Here is a 22,930-nt window from a genome sequence, read left to right as displayed (position 1 = left end):
CTTTAGCCATTTATTTAGGAAAGGGTTCTTTACAGTAAGAGTGATTAAGATGTGGAATGCATTGCCACAGGAGGTCGTTATGGCAAACTCTATACCTGCATTTAAAGGGGGCTTAGATGCTTTCCTTGCGTTGAAAGACATCCATGGCTACAATTACTAGGTAATGCCTAATGATGTTGGTCCAGGGATTTTATCTGATTGCCATCTGGAGTCGGGAAGGAATTTTTCCCTTTTGGGGCTAATTGGACCATGCCTTGTAAGGGTTTTTTCGCCTTCCTCTGGATCAACAGGGATATGTGGGGGAGCAGGCTGGAGTTGTACTCTGTACTGGTTGAACTCGATGGACGTATGTCTTTTTTCAACCAAAATAACTATGTAACTATGATTGGGAACTCTGAGAAAATTGCTAGGGTGTGTATATTAATAAATTGACAATCTAACATACACCATACAATCTTTAGGAAAATTGAAGAAAAATTTCCAGCATTCCGGATCGTTAAAAAAAAAAAAAAAAATCCAGTTGATTTTTCAGTTGAATGAAAAAAAAAAAGCTTTTGATTTTTTGGGGAGATACCATCATATTTATTGAATTGCCGTTAAATCGGATCATTTTATTGTATCATGTGTGGCCACCTTTATACTGAGACAAGCTTTTTCCAAACCTATTTATTGATATCCACAAAATGGTTTACATTTAACATTTTAATCTTTGCTCCTACAGTTGCTTAGCTATGTGTCAGGTTGTTTTCTGTATATGACTTTTGTTCTGCTTGAATACACACTATTTTACAGATAATACAGAAGCACTGATATACATATACCTGTGGTTTCTTCAAAAACAGTTTCCTGTAACTGACGGACTGAGCAAGCTTGAACGCAATGTGACCTAGGTGTTGCTTGCACTTCGCTCTCAGACACTCCTTTCTATAGACTGCTATGACTTACTGTAGCAGCTTTCTTCTTTATACCCGTTACCTATACATATACAGTATGGGCCCTTTTCCACTAGCAATCACAATCACAAACACCAGCAATTGCGATTTTTCATTCATTTTGTTATGCAATTGCAATTTTTCATTTCCATTGCATTATCTCTCTTAAAATCGCTCCAGAAAGCAATTGCGATTTGAAAATCGAATCGCTATAGTGGAAAATACTTCTCATGATTTCTATAAAAAAATGTAGCAACCCTAGCAATTTAAAAATCACTATCAATTTGCGATTTTGGGATTCAGCTGTGTAGTGAAAAAAGGCCCTATGTGTCTCTGACCATTATGTTTTCCATTCATGATCTCTCGAGAACAATTTAAATAACACCTCCACTTTAAGTATACAAACTATGTAGCCCTTTCCAGTGTTTTATATAAAATAGTGGGGATTGCTTAAGGCGGAGGAGACAGATCTGCCAATGCATGTATCCATCCGCAGCAAGAATATATCAGTAATTAATTCAGAACAGTTTCAGTGTAGGTGTGCACATGCAGCAGCAATACAAACAGTGCATGTGGAAAGTATTCACAGCGCATAACATTTTCCACATTTTGTTCTGGTATAGCCTTATTCCACATGGATTCAATTAATTTTAGTCCTCGGAATTCTACACACCACACCCCATAATGACAACGTGAAAAAAGTTTGAGGTTTTGGCAAATTTATTAAAAACTGAGAAATCACATGTACAAAAGTATTCACAGCTCAATACTTTGTCAATGCACCTTTGACAGCAATAACAGCCTCAAATCTTTATGAATATGATACCAAAAGCTTGGCACACCTTTCCTTGGGCAGTTTTGCCCATTCCTCTTTGCAGCACCTCTCAAGCTCCATCAGGTTGAATGGGAAGCGTCGACACACATCCATTTTAAGATCTTTCCAGAGACGTCCATTTGGATTCAAATCTAGGTTCTGGCTGGGCCACTTAAAGGAGTCCTCAGGGGATATGAGGACAATAAGTACTACTTACCTGGGGCTTCGTCCATCCCCAAGCTCCCAACATGTGTCTCGCTGCAGCTCCACGGTGAGCCAATATGCAGCAGAAGTGTCAGACATGTCTTTAGCTTCTCTTGGGTTCCAGCAACATCAGCAATTTTACCAAAAGCCAGACAGGAGAAATACCGACTAACAGCTTGTACAATTAAATAGCTGTCTTGGGGGTTGATTCACTTTGTAGGACGTGATCCCCGCACTTTGGCCTAATAGGCTGCTTGTCAAGTGAAAGACAGACTATTTGGCCAGTCAAAGTGCGGGGATCTCGTCCTACAAAGTCACTGGACCTGACAGAATCCAGGGTGGGACAATTGGAGCGGCCATTAGTGTTGGTAGAGCGCGAGTAAGTAGTGCATGCTACAGCAGTAGCATCCCTACTTTGAAAATTGTACTTGCGCTGTCACACTAAGTGGTGCTGCTTGAGCAGTGTATCTTAGTGAATCAACTCCTAACTGTGAGCCAGATGTAGCCATCAAAAGAGCCACATCTGGCTCCCGAGCCATATGTTCCCTACCCCTGCTTTAAACAAAAAACATTTTAACAGCTGATACAAATCCTAAAATAAATCTGCACAGTTTCCACTTCCTGATTCATGGAAGCATTCATATTGTTAACAGCCTGTCCTTTCAAATGAGCTCATCTGCCATCTCTGCCGTGGCAGTCATGTGACACAGGGGAGAGATCAAATTACAACTTGTAATTAGACATAAATTAGGGGGAATTAAACAGGCTAAACTCTCTAAATGCATACAGGGTGTATTTCTCTATGTTTTTCTTCTGTCCTGTGCAAGAGGCAGGGCAGTTCAGGTCTACTTTAATATTGCCCTCTGATGTATTTATACATTAGTATAAAGATCTTCTCTAAGACATATTTTCTGGCGATTGCATAAGCCCGGTTTATGTAATCTTTTCTGGTAAGGGTGACATGCCATCCCTCTAATCCAGGGGTGGCAATCTCAAATACAAAATGGGCCAAAATTGTAAACTGGGACCTAGTCATGGGCCGAAATTGTACACAGGGACCTAGTCACGGGCCAACCTCAATGTCTACTGGCCACCTTCCTCCCTTATAAAGTTCTTTGGTGTCTAGTGGTCCTCCGTCCCCTATACCAGGGGTCCCCAACCACCGGGCCGCGGCCCACTGCCGGTCCGTGGGCAGTTTCCAGCTGGGCCGCGGCGGGCCTGGCCTCTCGCCCCTCCTCCCCCCGCGGCCGCCGCTCCTGTCACCTTATGAGCTGGCGGCCGCTTCCTGTCACAGATTCCCCGTAGCCGCTCTTCTCTGTGTGCATCTCCTATTACAGCAGCGCTTCCTGTGCGGCTGCTGTAAGGAGGGAAGGAGGCGGGGCAGCGGCTACCTGTAGCGGCGATCGCCATTACCATGGGAACCGCTGCCCCGCCTCCTTCCCTCCTTACAGCAGCCGTGCGACGCGCTGCTGTAAATAGAAGATGCCGCACGGAGGAGAGCGGCTACGGGAATCTGTGACAGGAAGCGTCCGCCAGCTCATAAGGTAACAGGAGAGGCGGCCGCAGGGGGAGTGGGCTACACTGGGGCACTATACTAGCTATACTGGGGCACTATACTAGCTATCCTGTGGCACTATACTAGCTATACTGGGGCACTATACTAGCTATACTGGGGCACATGGGGCACTATACTAGCTATCCTGGGGCACTATACTAGCTATACTGGGGCACATGGGGCACTATACTAGCTATACTGGGGCACTATACTAGCTATACTGGGGCACAAGGGGCACTATACTAGCTATCCTGGGGCACACAGGGCACTATACTAGCTATACTGGGGCACACTGGGCACTATACTAGCTATCCTGGGGCACACTGGGCACTATATTAGCTATACTGGGGCACACTGGGCGCTATACTGGGGCACACTGGGCACAATACTAGCTATCCTGGGGCACTATACTAGCTATCCTGGGGCACATAGGGCACTATACTAGCTATACTGGGGCACACTGGGCACTATACTAGCTATCCTGGGGCACTATACTAGCTATCCTGGGGCACATGGGGCACTATACTAGCTATACTGGGGCACACTGGGCACTATACTAGCTATCCTGGGGCACTATACTAGCTATACTGGGGCACATGGGGCACTATACTAGCTATGCTGGGGCACACTGGGCACTATACTCGCTATACTGGGGCAACTATACTTGGTCACTTTGATACTAATTATACTGGGGCACTATACTAGCTGTACCGGGGTAACTAGACTCCCTATACTGGGGCAACTGTGCTTGCTGTGCCGCCGCGAATACCCCCCCCCCCCCCCGGGCCCCAGAGAAAATTTTGGATGGTTACCGGTCCCCGGGCCGAAAAATGTTGGAGACCCCTGCCCTATACTGTTCGCTGGTGTCTAGAGGCCCCCACCCTCCCCTATACAGTTCCCTAGTGTTTAGTGATTTCCCCCTACCTCCCCATATGGCTTCCCTGGTGTTCTAGGGCTTAACCTCCAATATAGCTTCCCTGGTGGTCTAGAGTGGGCCAAACATAATGCAAAGTGGGGAAACCACTAGAGGGCCAAATTTAATGGCTCTGAGGGCCAAATTTGGCCCGCGGGCCGGAGTTTAACATGTATGCTCTAATCCAGGGGTCTCAAACTCAATTTACCTGGGGGCCGCAGGAGGCAAAGTCAGGATGAGGCTGGGCCGCATAAGGGATTTCACAATCAGCAGCACCCCTCCCCCCCTTGCATTGATTTTTATTTCAAAATCAAATTCACACTGAAGCAAACTATTTTGTCTATTTTACCTTATAGTTCGCTTCAGTGCTCCCATTACAAGTAATCCGCCGTGTCCCTGCCGCAAAACAAGGGCTGCAGAGCCCCCAAATCACCCAAGGGGCAATCCGCCGGCATTTCCTGGAAGGGGCAGAGCTTTCAGCTTCAGCTCTGCCCCTCCTGACATCAATCGCGGCACATCGCCGCCTCTGCCCGCCTCTCTCACTCTTCCTTCACAGAGAGGGGCGGGGAGAGGCGGCGATTCATGCGGCGATTGACGTCAGTAGGGGCAGAGCTGAAGCTGAAAGCTCGGCCCCTTCCAGGAAATGCCGGCGGATTGCCCCCCAGGCGATTTGGGGGCTCTGCAGCCCTCGTTTAGTGGTGGGGATGCGGCGGATTACTTGGGAACACTGAAGCGAACTATAAGGAAGCTTTTGCAGGCGAGGGCCACAAAATATTGTATCGAGGGCCGCAAATGGCCCGCGAGTTTGAGACCCCTGCTCTAATCAATGTTGTTGCTCGTCTCTACACCTGCTCTAAAACTGCAATATACTTCCTGTATTACCGTGCCCAGAACTGAATTTCATATTCCACATGGAGCCTTAGGCCCCGTTCACATCTAAAATCACAAAACGCTAGCGATTACTGTTAGTGTTTTGCAGGAGTGATTTTTACGCAATTAACGCGGAAAAATCAGTGGATACTGTAGCGTTTTCGGAGCGACAGCGATTAACGGTTCTATACATGCTAATCAGAATCGCCGCCAAAACGCTGCATCACTAAATGCCGCAATCTGCTATGGCAGTGAGAACACTGCCATAGCAAACCATGTGCTAAGCGGTGTTAAAAACCACTAGTGGTTTGCGATGAGCGGGAATCGTGCGGACCCCGCTCAGATGTGAAAGGGGCCTTACTAGAGTTATACAGGGGCAGTATTATGCTAGCATCCCAAGTTTTTATTTCCCTTTTAATACTGTACATCACAACATTTAAATTGTTTTAACTGCCGGCATTGAATACGATGACTTAACTTGTTAACGAGAACACCTAAGTCCTACTCCAAGTTTGATGTCCCCATCTATATCACGTTTATTTTGCATGGAGCTAGACTGTTGGTACCACTAAAATGCATGATTTTATATTTTTCAATATTGAGTTTCATCTGCCATTTACTGTCTGTGCCCATATAGCCATTCTATCCCACTTGAGAGAGAGAGAGAGAGTCACAAAAGATAAAATAAAGGGGTTTATCAATAAATGAACTTAATTCCCTTAGCACCCAAGGATGTATGCTATCCAGGCCAAGTGCCTTATCAGTTTTGATCTTACTTAAGATGCGTACACTCGCACTACGGCCGCCAACGACGGCTCCATCAGACCCTCCCGCTGGGTTGACTTTCAGGCGACAGTAGCGCGTGTACGCACTGTCGGCAGACTGATAAGGCCGTTTCTGAGCGATCCGCTCAGCGGATTGTTCAGAAAACGCCTTATCAGTCTGCCGACAGTGCGTACACACGCGCTACTGTCGCCTGAAAGTCCGCCCAGCGGAAGGGTCTGACGGACCAGTCGTTGGCGGCCGTAGTGCGTGTGTACGCACCTTTAGTCTTGCCTTCACTCCTTCCTGTGTTAAGTATTTGATATTAAAATGTAAAGACTGGGACCCTTCCACATCTGTAATTTGCAACAACAATGTTTCTGTTGTGAAGACAGAAGCAAAGCAAGCATTTAATAGCTCTGGCCTACTTTGACCATCCATCATTGATATCCCATCCTCATCCTTCTTGGAGTCCAATACAGTCCACCTTTCTTTTTTCAAAGTTGAAACACTTGTAAAACTTCTTTGGATTAGAATGGATATCCCTAGTGATTTGATTTTTAGCTTCAAACTTACTGGAATATGAAATAGGGGAGGGTTATAAATTGCCCCTCCCCCCTTACCACCATAGCCAATAGCTTTTAAAGCCAGTTAATATCTTAGTAATTAGACTGTTACCATTTCATGTCAAATAAGCCTACTGTAGTAAAAAAAATCCTGGTTTGAAATTACCGTGTGATCACATGAGCACAAGCACAAGTTCAGGGATTCAGGCTACAGTCTCTGTGGGTGAGGCTGTTGGGAGCCTTGACTGCACCCCGCCCCCTCCCCCCCCCCCCCCCCCCACACACACACGCTGTTCAAACTGCAGGAGAGAAGACACAGTCTGAACCTGAGAAAAAATACAGTCTAATATTAAAATTGGAAGATTTCCCATGTTACAGTCTGTAACACAGGCATTCTGTGTACTATTTAACAAGCTGACACATCATTGCATTCCAGCGGTCCTGGAGGTGTGTTTAGCTTCTAAGGGTACAATGGTTAATTTGCATATATTCAGCAGTGGTGCTCTGGGAGACATCTCGAGCTCACTCCAACCTGAATTATCGCAAATTCTTTCTGTTTTAGGAAAGCAAATTTTTGTTTTTCTTAACATCTTAGTAAGGGGGCTTTTAGGACCATTGTAGTCCCTTACACACTCCAATGAGTTCTGGGTCACCATGAGCTTGCTGGTTAGTCTGTTATATAGAAGGTGGTTAGTATCTGGACATCTAACCGGATATTTTACAAGTGATTAATTTGACATCAACTAAACAAGCTTTTTGGCAGATACAAAAGCCCTGTTCCCACACTTATCTGGGAAAACATCTGTGCCTGTAGTCCAAGTTTACTTGATACCTTCTATAGTAATATCCGATGTTCTTCAACTCACTGTTAAAGCCCTTTACCGACGTTATGTCATTACAGGCCAAACAGATCACTCACAATCATCTCACCTAACATAACAGTAAAAAGAAAGCTACTTTTTGTCAAGAAAAAAAATAGGGCAAAATCCATATTATTTGGGTATATAATTTTTTTACTACAAGTCACATGGCATTAAAAATACACAGTATTTACAAACAGACATGTGCAACACATGAAAAGCTAACTATATACAAAGTAAACCAGAGTATAAGAAGGATTGACAATGTAGCTTGATCGTTAGGTTAGGGATGTGGTCTCCTAACCATAGTACAAAAACACCACACATCTTCTGTTTCTGTAAATTATGGAGTAAAATATTGTTCTCCATACAGGAATAATCTTTGTAACAAAAAAAAAATGAGCATTTAAAATGAATTTGCATAACAGATAAACAAGACATTTTCTGCCTCAGTGAAAATGAAATCCTTGGTCAGAAAGAAAACTGAAAAACATGGAGCCAACCAGTCTTCATTACCAGTAGGCATATCTAGATAGAGCTGTAAACCTTTCTAGATGTTATCTGATCCAGCAGCAAAGGAACATAAAATATACTTAAACGCCAAATAAGCATAAAACCAACAACTAATTCACAGTAGTAACTGCTCATTACTTTTCTAGTGGCAGGTGGTTTAGGACAACAGTATATTACACTTTGTTTAAAGTCACACCAGTAACAAATATGCATTTAAAATTATCTTAATCTTAAAATTGATCTAAAAGGGAAGTTTTACCAGCTTAGAACAGCTTTTGATCCTGTTCTTTCATTGCCTTACTTTTTTCCACTGTTCAGCCCATATTAGGGAGGAAGGACGCTACTAAGGCTGTCTATTGTACTGCCCGTGCTTCTAACTAAATTCTTCCCCAGCTGATCAGAATCAAATAAAAACATTTAGTTAGATTATACCTGAAAAACAAAAAATTAGCTTAAATGTGTGATAAATTTAAGAATGTGTCATTAGTATAATGTTCAGGAAGCTAACTAGTCACTTTTGAAAAAGACACTCACTGCAAAGTGGCAGAACTAAAAGATGCAAGAAAATGTAAGCGAGTGTATGTAGGACATAAAGCTGGACCGCACTGATAAAACTTCATTTTCATAGCAAATCTGGGTCTAAAAAAATCTGGATTGTAAAACTGAACTACAGGCAGATAAATACACCAATAAAATAAGGAACATGGATGGTCTTACTTGCCAAGATCGGTAATCCTGTCGAAAAATGGCATGTTACTTATATAAGCCACCCAAACAAACCAAAGACCATTATTTAGCGATGTATATTTATCAATGACCTATCCTCAGCTACCTGATTAGACAATGGCATGACATCACGACAATAATAAATTATTCTACTATCTATGCTTTTTCCTCTTGTAAAAAAGGTAGCTGCACTGTGCCATAAATTAAACTTGGAGAAGCTCACAGTGCTGTCCTTAGTCTTCACAGTCTGAAAACTGCTGAGCAGGCAACTACACAAAACTAATATGGGTAGCTAAAATAGCTGTAATGCCTGTTGGTAACTGCATTAGTGTTTTTTTAATATATATATTTGCCTGGAGTTCAGCTTTTTAACTTTGGGTATATACATTACTCTGAGATCTTGTGTGATTGAAAATTCAGCATATGCTTGTGCATGTCTTGCTCCAAGGAGCTTTTTGAGCTGTGAAGGTGAATTCTGCACTCCGAAGATGATTGATTACCGTTTGCTTCCTGTTGTGTTATAATTCCCACCTAGTACAGTAGTTATAAGGCATGTCTTGTGCTTTCTAGATAAACCACAGCAAAATTATCTTAAAGGAATAGTGTAGGGGCGGGGGGGAGGGGAAAATGAGTTGAACTTACCCGGGGATTCTAATGGTCCCCCGCAGGCATCCTGTGCCCACGCAGTCACTCACTGATGCTCCGGCCCCGCCTCCGGTTCACTTCTGGAATGTCAGACTTTAAAGTCGGAAAACCACTGCGCCTGCATTGCCCTGTCCTCGCTCCCACTGACGTCACCAGGAGTGCACAAGCCCAGTATGGTCTGCACCTATGCAGTACGCTCCTGGTGACAGCGGGGAGCGAGGACATGGCAACGCAGGCGCAGTGGTTTTCAGACTTTAAAGTCTGAAATTCCAGAAGTGAACCGGAGGCGGGGCCGGAGCATTGGTGAGTGGCTGCGTGGGCACAGAACGTCTGCGGGGGATCATTAGAAGGCCCAGGTAAGTTCAACTAATTTTCCCCCGACCCCCTACAGTATTCCTTTAAGGTTACAAAAGGAATGTCTCAAGTTTTTAACAGATGTTTAACATAGATGGCAGTTGAAAGCAAATTTTGAATCAAGCCAAAGAAATTGCTTACTTGATGAAAAAACAAACAAACACACAAATACAATCACCAGATGGCCATTAACAAATTAGAATGACAGTTACAGCTCTCTAGTGTACCCTGAAACAGAGTCCAGGTATTTTGCGGGCAGGATCTATGCTCAAGCACAGGGCTTCCCAACCCTGTCCTCAAGTACCACCAACAGTGCATGTTTTGTAGAAAACCACAAACATTCAAAGGTGAGGTAATTAGTGTCTCAGCAGAGCTGATTAACTACCTCTGGGGATTTCCACAAAATGTGCACTGTTGGTGGTACTCAAGGACAAGGTTGGGAAGCCCTGCTCTACCACACTCGCCAATAATCTTGTTAACTTAGAGATGTTCAGGTTGGTGCCAGACCAGGGAGATCCTAGTGGCAGGGATTTACTGCTACAATTTTACATCAGTTGAGTATTTTTTAAATCTTTTTTTCAACTAGTGGGGTGGAGTGTCTTGTGGGAATTGCTAATACATAAAGCAGAAAACTATTTTATTTTGGGGAGCCATGGCTGGGATGGGTGTTTTGCCAGAAGTACATTGCAGTGCGCTGATTTCTCTGGCTGTGAAACAATTGGGATGTCAGAACTGTGACATCACACAGATCAGCATACCCTAACCCTGATTTACTAAGATTGGAGAAAGATGGATAGCTTGTGTAATTCAGCCAACTCACATTTTTTAAAATTTGCCTGGTGTTTCATGGTAAGCACTTGCAATACTTACGGAATTTAAATCAAGATCAAAATAAGGATAAAGTGAAATAGCAGCTATGGGACTGCAGTTTCCTGCATGCACTGGAAATGTAACATTGTCCTGAATTTATTGGATTACCACTGAAATGAATTTGGCATAAGTCTTTGTTTAATAAATATAGCCCAGATTTACTGGGTCACGCAGTTTCCACTGTTCTCCAACCTTTGTAAATCTTTCAGTGAAAAAGTGCACTTAAGGTGAACTAGGTAAATGATGCAAACTGGAACAAACAAGCTAAAATTTGAATATGTCCTTCTCAATGATGAATGTATATGGTTAAATGCAAATATACGGTATGGATCTGAGATGCTACCATCCTAAGCTGTGACTAAGCATGTGATATTCTAGCTGCAGTTCAAGTTAAATGTCCTTGTTTTGGTAAGCTCTTGAGTCATTTCCATCTAAAATGTAGTGAAAGATCTAGGTAAGTGTTTTCACAGCTCCTTGGTTCAAACTTAGTTCTTTTCCTTTTTTACTCATAAGTGCTTCAGTATAAAGAAGTGGAAGTATCCAAACATTGACTTGGCCACCAAGAGTCAACCGCTATTTCAAAGTCTTCATAGCCAGTTTATTGATGTCTCCTCCATAGGCAAGGCTTGACTTTGACACCTTCATATGTGTTCTGATCTGAAGATCATGGCTCTGTCCCTCACCTATGACTACTGAAGACAGCATGAATACAAGTATGATGATCCCCTCTAAAAGTCTTTGATGAATGAGGTGATCCTCACAAACAGGTTATGGCTGTTAGTTCTTGCCAGGAAAATTCAATTGGTTTCATGTCTGTAGTGACTCGGACCTCAATCTCCCCTGAAATAATAAAAAGAGAAAAAGGTTTTATTCTTCTGGAACTGCTCATCATTAATAATCAACTGCAGATTAAGGTTTCTGAACTAACAACACAGGAAATATAACAACATTGATTGGGGCACCTGAAATATTGTGCAAAATACTGGTAAAGGTAAATGGATTTGTTGTCTATAGCTTCTAACTAAATTCAGATTTCATTCGTCTAGTGCAAGTTTAGTGAAATAAATCCAAACTTAATTGGGGGTTTTTATGGGAAAGGTCTCCTGTTTCTCTAGCCTCTACTTTAGGTCAACAGAATTACTTTGTAATTCTTCAAATATAGGTTATCACATTCAGTTTAGATTTCAATATAATTACAGTAGAATCTCATTCAGTCCCCAGGGCCCATAAATATACAATATATGACCAATCCTGATATAGACTTCTGATAGAGTAAACTACTTGGTCAAGCCCAGTGAAGGCTACTATAACGGGATTCTACTGTGCTAAACAGGTCCTCTTAACTGTTTTAAACAAATATTTAAATCTACAAAATGCCTTCTCTCCATGTATATTTAAAAGAAAATTATTTCAATTCATCATGCCAAAGAGAAACCTTCACAACTGTAATAAAGTTTGGAAAAAAATGAAGCCCATATCCTGTAACTGTGGTGATTTCTTATCTCATCCGGCAGACATATTTAGAGCAATAATATCAGGGGTTTTGTTAGCAAATAATAATATCTTTTTTGAATGTAATTACTCAGCTGCTTTTCACTTTGATCCTTATTCATTTTATTTTTCTCTTAAGTTTTCTTGCAGGAGAAATTAAATTCCTTTTAAGCCCCCAGTAAGCACGACAATATTCAAAATAAGTTTGATTTTACCTACTTTTTGTACTTTCAAATCGCTGAAAATATATTTTGGAGATAAGAGGAAACATATCTCCTCAACGAAAACTCAGAAGAAAAGTAACTGAATAAGGGCTTTGCTAATGGAAAAATAAGGGTTTGCACTAAGAGCGTTTTTAATCTTTTTGTTAAGCGATGGCGATTTTTAAAATTGCTTTAAAAGCCCTTGAGCAATGTGGCTCTATGTGAGTGTTCGCACATAAGAAATGAGCTTTCTTTCTGAGCGCAAACGCGTGTCCTGCACCATTTCCTGAGCATTTGCTCTTCAATGCAAAGTTCAATGCAAAGTGCTTGAAAAAGCGATTTGGTAAAAATACACTGTAATTATTCATTTCCAGGTCAAAGAGTTCACTTCCTGACTGTGGTCAGGGTGAAAAAAAAATCGTCAAACAAAAGCACTTAGAAAAGTGCTTAACAAAGCTCAAATCGCTCTGAAAGTGCAGGGAAAAGTGCTTACAAAAGCGCTGGCGATTGCGTCGGCGATTTATAATGTGAACAAGGCCTCAGGACTTATGCCTCTACTTAACTTATGGCAACTAAAATTATACAACACATTCCCCGGGAAAGGGGAGGCCCTATAGTACCTAAAACGGGACCTTTATTAGGTATACGTTAAAATCATAAATGGCTACGATATGTTAAGGTATCATGGTAACATATAAATCGCTGCTAGCACTGAACTTACTGACAAAAAAGTGGGTGCAGGTGCTGTACAAGGACACAAATAGCCCAACATGCTTTGCTAAAAAGCAGAGCTTCATCAGAGGACACATTGGGGTTGGTGAGCAAAGCAGCTGTAATATTGCTGTGTGCTGTTTACTACTGACGGAAGAGTACCTTGAGTTACACTATTAGCGGGATCCACTTGAGTACTGTGTGTGCTGCTACAGGTTGTGAGTACCTCACGTTACTCAAGTACTGCAGAACGCTGAATTAGTAAAACTTGCGGTACACTGCTGCCGGTAGTAATGGTAATATTGCTCTGTGCTACTGTGCACTTCAATATTACCGCTGCTTTGTACATCAACTCCATAGTGTGCACATTGTATAAGCAGTGCCAGCATACTGTGGAATAGGTAATCTAGCCTACCATGGGCTTCAAACAATAGTTTTTTCCTGATTCAGGGGTGCTTCAATGTTTAATTTTACCCGCTGGCTGCCGTTCTCTTATACTTAGCATGGGTCAAAACTACTATGGATCTAATTAGCAGTCAGAATGGAAACACTGAGCGCAGCAAACATATGTTGAAGGGCTCATATTTTCAGTTAATAAAAGCAATTCAAATAGCAATGCTAAAATAATAATGAAATATTAGAAATAAAATGTAAATACCTAACACCTTACTTATATCTTCAAACACCGAGCTAGGATCATTCATAAACGTGCTTGTCGTTCCGAGGTCACTAATTAAGTATCCTCTGCCATCCATATTTGTTTGCTGCCAATTTGAGCTTGGTTCCAACATCTGCAATGAAATCATGAAATCAGTTTCCAACACGTGTGACCTACAACTAAACATAAAAAAGACCAATCTGTGCTGAAGAACTTTTACTTACAGTCAAAAATTCCGAAGAAAGCAGGTCTTCATCATCTGCTAAAAACATAAGAAAAAAAAACCCTTAATTTCAAACTCACACCGGTTTAAAATCCCATATTCCTAGGCAGATATTTATCATATTATTTACTAATCTCTTGTGCAAGTATTGAATTGAGACATTGTAGTCCAAACAATAATTTTACTTTACAACATTTTTTTCCCCTAAAGGGGAACACTCCTCTCCTAACTGAAAAAACATCTGTTTTCGCTGCAGTTATAGTAGTTTTGCATTGTGCCTGCTTAACTTCACCCACCTACCAGCTAAGCCAATGATCAGTTCTGATCGTGCTGACCTTTTCCATTCCAAGGCAACATATCAACCTTGCAAGTCCAAGCAGATTCAGTGTTGGTAGTTTTAGTGCTAGGCTTGACCGTAAGGGCATACAAAATGATGGTGTTTCCACTTAGTGATCTAGTAGTGGAAATACATGTTGAAAATGATAGGAGCCTTTCCCTATAGAAGAGATGGTATGATGATTGATGTCCCACTGAGTTCACTTCAAATCATTCTATCAGACAGCAAACAGGAACTTTTCAGAACAGCTGTTTGAAGTAAACATGGTGAAACCTCGTTTATCAACTACTTAAACTATATGATCTGTCACACCCCTCCAGAGAACAAGTGCTACAGACTTACTGCTCTGCTTAACACACACTAGTCTAAATAATAACTTGTACAGAGACTAAAATGAGGGAACTATTACTGAAAAATTGATTTCATATTAAAAATTCATATTGGTTTTTGCATATGCGTAAGCTAGGACTACTAGTCAACTAGCACTCGGATCCTTTACACCAGGAGAGATAAGGTGTCAATGCAGAGACACTGAAGCGAAAAAAAAAATATGATATAGTGAATTGGTTGTGTACTATGATTGATTACTAGAAGATTAGCAGCAAAGAAAATATTCTCATATTTTTATTTTCAGGTATATAGTGTTTTTTCTAACATTGCATCATTCTATAATATGTGCAGATTACACAACACTCAGCATTCAAAATGATTCTTTCAGAGCAGTCTGTGAACTAATGACCTCTCCTCTGGCAGAGAAAAAGGAATTTGTTTAGTAACAGTTGAGATAATAAAAGTCAGAAGACAGCCCTCTCTGACTTTGAAAGTCCTGGAGCTTAAAGGCTTTTTTGCATAGAGATAACAACTGCAGTTTCTTAACTCTTCCTGTACTGGAAACAATTAGACTGATGTATCTGATCTTAATGTTTTATTTCTTAGCTGTACTACACATACAAATCATAATATCATATTTTTTTCTTCGCTTCAGTGTCTCTTTAAGTATCAGGTTAGCTGCAGTTCACTCATGCAAAGCAGAACAGGTAGAGTGGCTTTATGATGCTTTACATCACAGCACAACATTCCATTCTTCTTAAAGTAAACCTGAAGTCATTTAAAAATGTTAGTTACTTACATCGGTAGGAGGAACCTCATAATAATCTTTGACATTAACATCAAAGATTACTCGTGGCCACGCCTCCTGTGTATGAGCGCGGCCACACTGCCATGGACGGCAGTAGCATGGAGCCGCTTGTGCATGGCTTTGTTCTCCGAGCACAAGCAGCTCTGTGCACAAGCAGAAGTAGTCATCTGTGCACCTGCGCAGTTCTGCTATACAAGTACATGGATCTGAGCACAGCCACGGTCAATGCTGTCAGCGATTACTAGAAATAATTAAATATAACTATGGAGCAATATGCTACTTAGAAACAGCTTTTACAGTATAAAGGGGAGAACTGAAGGTGTTATATTTTATAAAACATAAGAATGGTGCTGTTTTTCTTGCTCAGACTTTAAAAATCCATAATTTGTTTTTTGTTTGGTCTATAGATAATATTTTTGTAACCATGCGAGGGAATCCATAACACTATATAATACTATTATTGCAGATACAGATAATCTTGACTTTTTCTTTAAGTATTTTATATACCAAATAGTATGAATGATTATTACGAGAGAACAAGCATTACCTTCTGAACTTGAGTGTATAGGTGACACCTGGAAATGGTATAGGTCATTGGTGCTGTCAGGCAGGGGCATTTCCATGTCACTCCAATCAGATAGGCTTCTGGAGGCATTGCATTGGCTCATGTCTGCAATAAAAATTTACATTAGTTTTATCATATTTTACAGATACATACAATAATATGCAATGTGCTGCAAGTTTAAAGGGACTAGCTGGCTACAGTTCCATCAACAGAACCTTCCTAAGCAGGTTACCTTACAGAGAAGAAAGAACACGTAGTGTGTGACCAGAACAGTAAAGTCAGGTAAGCGGATACAAAACTGAGGTGTTCACTAATCACTTGTTTCTTTTAGCCATTAAGGGTTGATATCACTAACTATTGTAATAGTCTGGCTAAGTAACACATGGCAGTTTCATTTCTATTGTTAGTATTAGTCGGGCACTGATGTGGTACTGAGATGGTTACTTAATAAGGCACGAAGTAGGATTGTAAGACTCACCCATATCTGAACTCCCACAAGCTTCCTGAGTGGTGTAAGATGCTGCTGTATAACCACTGTGATCTTCTGGTAGAGGGCAAAATTTCACTGCTTCTTCCACCTCATCTGCAGAGGAGCCATCCACCTGCTAAAGGAAGCAAGTTGCAGATGTGTCAACCACATGTAGCTCTGCGCATACACACTTTGCTTTTGTCAATAGACACAAAAAAGAGCTGTGCAGAAGGTTAGATGCGTACCTTTTTTCTTGGTTTGTTTTTGCAGTCTTTCTGGGATCTGGACTTGCGTTCTGCAAAAGAAAAACAAGATTCTAATTAATAAAGGCAAAATGAGCTTGTGGAGTTCTAAAACATGATTATGTGTATTCATTTTGTTTGTTTTTAATTTGTTTTCTTTATAAATGAACTCAATAAATAATAATAATATGAAATTAGTGTAAGGACCAGTCCATACGCTAGATTAAAGTTGGCTGAGAAGTTTGGTAACAGCCTCCTCTGCTAATTCGGTGTGTGTACATCAGCCTATGACTGCCGCTTGGCCAGCAATCCGCCAGGTGGACCATTGTGGGACAAGTGACGTCTGATAACTTTGTTCTTCCTGCTTGCCGCCCCCCACTTGACATCTCATCTCTGCAGCCCTCTGCCCCCTCCCACTGCAACAGAACGCTTCATCAGCCTATAGGCTGACTACGCATCTTTAAAGCCTCAGCCCAGCTATGTTGCCCAAGGGATCATGTCTTCCATTAACAGGATATACATTGTGTATGACAGCACTAATATGTGATCTTATCACAAGCCACGCTCATCACTACATGCACAGCCAAACATTACATGCAATGCTAGAGCTCCCCCTATCATCCATCCACTAATAGGCAGGGCTGGAATACTCTTGTCACCTATACAAAGAGATAAGAGCTTTTGATCAAATTGGCTCATTTTTGTGAATAGAACACCTGGAATATTTTGATTGCATTGTACTAAATTTCTAGTTTTAAAGCAATCATAGGATCATTTTAGATTTTTTTTTTCTTTTTTTTTGTGATCATTTTAAAACAGATAATTTATAAAGGCTAACTACCTATATGTCTGTGGCCAGCATTAGCTTTAATTCTGCAGTATATTATTACCTTTCTTCTCAATCTTTATTGGAGTAGGCAGCATTTTGTACACTCGTGCAGCACTTGATCCTTTATAAATGCTCCTGTCCTTAACCTCTTTAATATCAGGCAGAGAATTCATAGCGCAGCGGAAGTTAGCTTTCCAAGTCTTGGGGTCAGGTTCCTTCTCACCATCCTTATACCTTCCTGCACACATAAAACACAAGCATGAGATTGGAAGACTGGAGATAGCACAGGCTGTGCCAAACTGCTTACATTGATTTTTTTTTCTTTTGCTTTTTAAATATGGTATTGACTAATCCAAGTGCTAACCAGACCAAGTCAAGTCAAGTACCTTAGGCTAGGTACACACAATACAATTTTCTGGCAGATTTACCTGCCAGATCTATTTTTTCCAACATGTCCGATCTGAATTTCGATAGATTTTCTGATTGATTTTTCAAATCAGTGTTCAATAAAAGTGAACGGAAATCAAGTGGAAAAATCAATCAAAATTCAAATCGGACATGTTGGGAAAAAAAAAAAAAAAATCGATCTGGCATGTAAATCTGCCAGAAAATTATATCATGTGTACCTAGCATGGCTCTTGCTTTGAGCGAAGACTGATTGTTTCAGATAAGCAAGGCTGCAAGTATGTGCTTGGTCTTATTCAACAAATCTTCTCCTTCAACAGAGAACTGCAACAGGCTGTCCTACATCAGAGCACTGTAATGAGTATGCAGCAAGAGACCAGAGACTAATAACAGGCAGCATGTCATAATCTGCTAGTTAGTGGTTAAAAACTGCATGTGGGGATCTGTAGGTCAGTAATGTGAGAAATTGCCTGCAATAAGACAGCACTGCATGCCTTGTAAAGTTCATGCAATAAAAACCCATAAACCTTCCTATACATATTGCTCTAATAACTAAGATCGTTTTCCCTGGCAATCCCTAAAAGGCAAACATAAACTTTGACACGTACCTGTGTGAATGGCCCATTGGCGGAAAAGGCAAGCATCTTTGTTGAGGTCCCAGCCGTGTCGTGCAGCATGTTTCCATGGGATCTGGAAGATCATTTCTTCCTGCACACACAAGTATTGTACAATCAATATACTGTACATAATTTATGAGTGGACAAGAAATCAAAACACAAACTCCCAAGCAGCAATATAATACCTTGTTCAGCCATGAAAGACCTGGGATCGTTTTGGATTCAATCTGCTTCTCAAGCCAAGGTCTCAGTCTTAGACGTTTGACAGGCATTCTGCTGAGGAAACATAGAATATACTGTTAATCGTTATAGAGAGATCTAGTTTAGATCTATAGGTTAGATCACAAATATGGTTTTATTGCAGTCGTGTCCCCACCTTGGAAATTCTAAATTGGACATAGAAAACAACCCAACCTTTAAACAGAACCTGCAAAAATAACAAAATGAACGTATAAAATTATTGTAAGAGTCTGACTCTTCAGCCCAGTGCACAGCAAAACCACTAGCAGATCCTCAAAACGCTAGCGGTTTTTGCAGCAGATTTCAGAGCAATTCTAGGCATGTTTAGTGACGTTTTCTAAACATGCCTAGCGTTTTTGGGAGCGTTTTTGTGTAGCAGATTACAAACATTGTTACAGTAAAAGCTGTTACTGAACAGCTTCTGTAACAAAAACACCTGGAAAACCGCTCTGATGTAGCGTTTTCCAGAGAGGTTTGCGGTTTTCCTATACTTTACATTGAGGCAGAAATGCTTCTGCAAACCGCAAACGTGCAGCAGGAGGCACGTTTGCAATTTGCTAAAAACCTCAAACCGCTGGTGTGCACCATCTCATTGAAATACATTAGCCAAGCGTTTTCACAGGTGGATGCGGTTGGCGGATCGCTGCTAAAACCGCTCAGTGTGCACTGGGCCTTCCATTGTTATAACATCCACTGTGTATAACAGCACTGACATGTGATCTCATTACAAGCACAGCCATGAGAGAGTGCTGTCACTGGCTGCACAGCCAAACATTGCATGCAATGCTATTAACCACCAGAGGGAAGGGAGAAGGGGAGGGGACTTTTGCTGCCAGTACAAAGAGCGAAGACAGCAGTATCATGTGACCAGCTCTAGAGAGCTAGATAAATACCACAGGAAGTCAAAGTCTGGCAAATAAACAAATTCTGTAGCATTGTGATGACAGTATTAAGGTGTTTGTCCTTCTAAACATCCCCCCTCTTTAACGGAACATGTAATTTAGTGATATAAATACGTCTCGCTACAAAACTCATTCACAGATGAAAACATTGTTCTCTGCACACACATTGTGCTGTTGTCAAAACAGTGCTGGCCCACTATGAACACATTCCTGGGCAGCAGCACAAAGTGAAGGAATGGGCAGATTACAGAAACCCACACCAACAATTTGATGTTACCATCAGAGACAATGAATCATAGAAATAGTCCATGAAATGCTTATCATTTTTGTAGCATGCATGCAGTTGGACCAAGCAAATCAATGTGCTACAAATTCTGATTGTCCCAATTCCAAGCCACATACAATTTGTATTTTGAAGGCACACCAGAATTATTTGCAATTTATTCACCAACTCTACTAAAGAATACTGTTAGAGCTGAAACTCAAATGTCTGATCAATGAACTTTTTAAAACAATTATGGGCAATTTATTGATTGAGGAGCAGTGGGGAATTGATGGCCACATAACTGTAAAACTGTGCAGTCAGGTTTTCATAGTTCAGCCATTTTTTGATAGATTTCTGCCATAATCTGAGATCAAATGATTGTCCTTCGCTGTCCAATCAATTTCCAGTTAAGAAGGCATTATAGTTTAGCTTACAAAATAAAAAAACTTTTAAATAAGTAGATTTGCAATCCTAATAGGAATGTTGAACAAAGATGCATTTGCAAACAGCCTGATTACTCTCCTGTGTAATACCGGTGTTCCAACTAACTAGCATACATTGACAAAACAGCATACATTTAAAGTGATATACCCCTTGTTAGTAGAATCAGTGTCCCCTTGCCCGCTCACTTCGCTCGCTGGGCTGCGGGCTCGGTCCTCACTTCGCTCGGACAACTTTTTATTCTAACTCTATGTCCACTTGGATAGTGGAGATTGCACATCAGCACACAGGCAGCTAACTGGGGTTGAAAAGGTTAATGCTGCTGATGGGTATTATGGGGTTAATGTATGCCCTGCATGACTTTGCACATGCTCAGTAGTATTTGTATGCTATTCTGTCGAGTATGCTAAAATGTTGGAACACCGGCAGCCAGCCACCACTGCCTGTCCCACTGAACATTTTCTAATGTAGTTCTCCTTACACGCAACACTGCTATGTGAACTCTGAATGACTCTGAGGCCTGGCTCTGCACATTTATCATTTCAGTCATTAGCCAGCACCACCATGTGCTCAGTTGCAAGAACTGCCTCCGCACTGAATTCGAGAGAAAGACCACCTCCATTATAATCGTAGAACGTTAGATCCAGCCCTGCCATGCGCAGTCACATACATACATACAAATGCACGCTTTACAGAAAGCACACTGATAACTTCCCCATACATAGTAGTTACCAGTGCTGATGGCCAATACATGCAAATACCTCTCTAATAGGAAATATCAGGCTTATGTGATTAATATGCTATAAAATTAAGTTTGTTATGAAGCAACTCAATACTATTGTAAGGTGTCTCCATTAACCTGACTAGGTAATCACTAGGCGGCGGAGAAACCATGCACTAAGATACAGCAGCATCAGCACTGAGTACTTTGCATACACAGCGTGTCTGACCCTCCCACTCTGTGATAAACAGCTTTGTTTTTTTCATTGAACTTCCTTGTGTGAGCTGTAGCTACATCCAGCAGCCTATTCAATGGCTGTCAGCTACACTGTAACTGATAGCAAGTTCCCTCCACGCGATCATCTACTGCAGACCCCAATAGGTGTCCTGCCACATTTCCTGCCAACACTTCATGCTGTTCTCTGCACAGGACTTTGGTTAAATGTGTGCAGAAAACAATCTCCAAATAATCTTATTCGTAAAGATAAACATAACGTTGCAGCCTCACACTCGTGTTTTTTATATGCATATAAAAATAGCCTTTGCATTTTTTTTGCACGATGATAAAATATCGATTCCTCTCTTTGTATGACTATTAAAGAAAATAAAACTGTACCTGATAATTCTCGTAGTCTCTGATCTACTGAATAAAAGTTTCTCTTAATCCTGGAGAGTGGCTGTCAAGCCCTGGTAAAAGTCTGTACAGCAATATAAGAAAAGCTGTCCTTTGAAAGCTGCAGAGGAAACTTCTGCATAATGCTCTATATGCTCGCAGGTATGTATATAGTGAGTTAACCCATCCCACATATAACAGTGCGCCCCTATTGGCCAAACGGAGAGTTCCGAGCGCAGCATCATTTCTGGGAAATCAGGCTGTTGTACATTAGAGAGGAGCTGGGGAACTCCCTGACTTACCAGCCCTCCCCTCAGTAGTGCACAGTTCTGTCACTGCACAGCACTGAGTGAACAGAGAATGCTGAAGACTAAACATCATGCCTATTATTTATCTGAGGACAAATATGAGTTCTGTATTTGCAACGTATGTGAATGACAATTTCTTTATCTTTTTTTTTTGTGTGTGACTAACGCAGATATGAAAAAGTCTTGAAATTCCCACAAAAAAATTAGGTTGTAATGAGTTCAGAAATAAAAAAAATATGTCTACGTTTAAAATAGCAGCTTTCAGCAAAAAAAGAAAAAGAAAAAGAAAAGAAAAAAAAGACAAACTGTAAATAAGACATCTTGGGCTAAGACTAGGGAGCTGTGATACGTTCCCTGTAGAAACAGGAATGCAACGGAACAGAAAATTTGTACTGCACGTAATGCGTGAATTCTGTCGCATACATCGAAGCATACAGTCAATAAAAAGTATGCTTCACTGCTACTGCTAATGTGCGCGTTATGTGGTAACACACTGCATTGCGATACCGGAGTTTGTTGGATTGCATCGCACTGGACGCACTCTGACCTTATAGATGTACTATTGCAGTGTGACTTTCTGCATTAATGCTTCAGTTACGTCGCACTGCAACACCCCACTGTGAACTCAGCCTTAGTTTCCATTACGTGCGTTGTGTAATGCCCATGCTACAACTAGGACATAATGCAATGCACAATCTGCACGTTATAACGTTATAAATGTTATTTCATAGCATATGGAAATAGCATATGGAATTGCTCTGGTATCGCGCTCATTATTGCATGTTATCAATAAACGTACTGTAGAACGTAGTCTGCTATAATGCAGAGGTGAATTCACATTATTATGATGGAACCCAATGCACTGCATCAACCTTCCAGGGCCTCAGTTCGGGCCCAAGTGCTGTACAGACATGTTGCTTGGCTACAGACTAACAATGCATCCTGTTGTTATGGGGGAGAGGGATGATG

The 22,930-nt window shown here is 41.3% G+C and overlaps 1 protein-coding gene and 1 long non-coding RNA gene across 7 annotated transcripts in view; one reads left to right on the top strand and one right to left on the bottom strand.

Moving 5' to 3' along the window:
• Positions 1-22,930, top strand: part of LOC137564088 (uncharacterized) — a 274,411-nt gene that overhangs the window by 229,711 nt on the left and 21,770 nt on the right. For both annotated transcript variants that reach the window (XR_011030511.1, XR_011030512.1), the window contains exon 3: positions 16,056-16,192. This is a non-coding gene — a long non-coding RNA (uncharacterized lncRNA). The remainder of the gene's footprint in view (positions 1-16,055; positions 16,193-22,930) is intronic.
• On the bottom strand, positions 9,683-21,824 carry IRF1 (interferon regulatory factor 1). 5 transcript variants are annotated; one of them, XM_068277441.1, is made up of 10 exons: positions 21,657-21,824; positions 18,658-18,748; positions 18,464-18,563; positions 17,512-17,688; positions 16,625-16,674; positions 16,389-16,515; positions 15,893-16,015; positions 13,872-13,909; positions 13,648-13,780; positions 9,683-11,424 (listed from the first exon to the last, which is right to left on the bottom strand). In XM_068277441.1, the coding sequence occupies exons 2-10, from the start codon at positions 18,742-18,744 to the stop codon at positions 11,342-11,344; spliced, it is 918 nt and encodes a 305-aa protein (XP_068133542.1). In that variant the 5' UTR covers positions 18,745-18,748; positions 21,657-21,824; the 3' UTR covers positions 9,683-11,341. The 5 variants fall into 5 exon arrangements, with proteins under 5 accessions (XP_068133542.1, XP_068133543.1, XP_068133541.1 ...); XM_068277442.1 differs by having other exon boundaries at positions 18,658-18,745; positions 21,657-21,823; XM_068277440.1 differs by lacking the exon at positions 21,657-21,824 and adding an exon at positions 18,849-18,901 and having other exon boundaries at positions 18,658-18,745.

This window comes from Hyperolius riggenbachi, chromosome 3 (assembly GCF_040937935.1).
Source record: "Hyperolius riggenbachi isolate aHypRig1 chromosome 3, aHypRig1.pri, whole genome shotgun sequence".
Classification (NCBI taxonomy): Eukaryota; Metazoa; Chordata; class Amphibia; order Anura; family Hyperoliidae; genus Hyperolius; species Hyperolius riggenbachi.
Note: the sequence above shows the minus strand (reverse complement) of the source record. Positions and strands in the feature narration are given on the sequence as shown.

What these genes read in the sequence shown, in the direction of transcription:
- IRF1 (XM_068277440.1), bottom strand. Translation starts at nt 18,871, where the DNA reads ATGTCCAATTTAGAATTTCCAAG. An exon ending in TCCAATTTAGAATTTCCAAG is followed by an intron (nt 18,746 to 18,848) that starts GTGGGGACACGA and finishes TTTCCTCAGCAG; the next exon opens with AATGCCTGTCAAACGTCTAA. An exon ending in CCAATGGGCCATTCACACAG is followed by an intron (nt 17,689 to 18,463) that starts GTACGTGTCAAA and finishes TTATGTGTGCAG; the next exon opens with GAAGGTATAAGGATGGTGAG.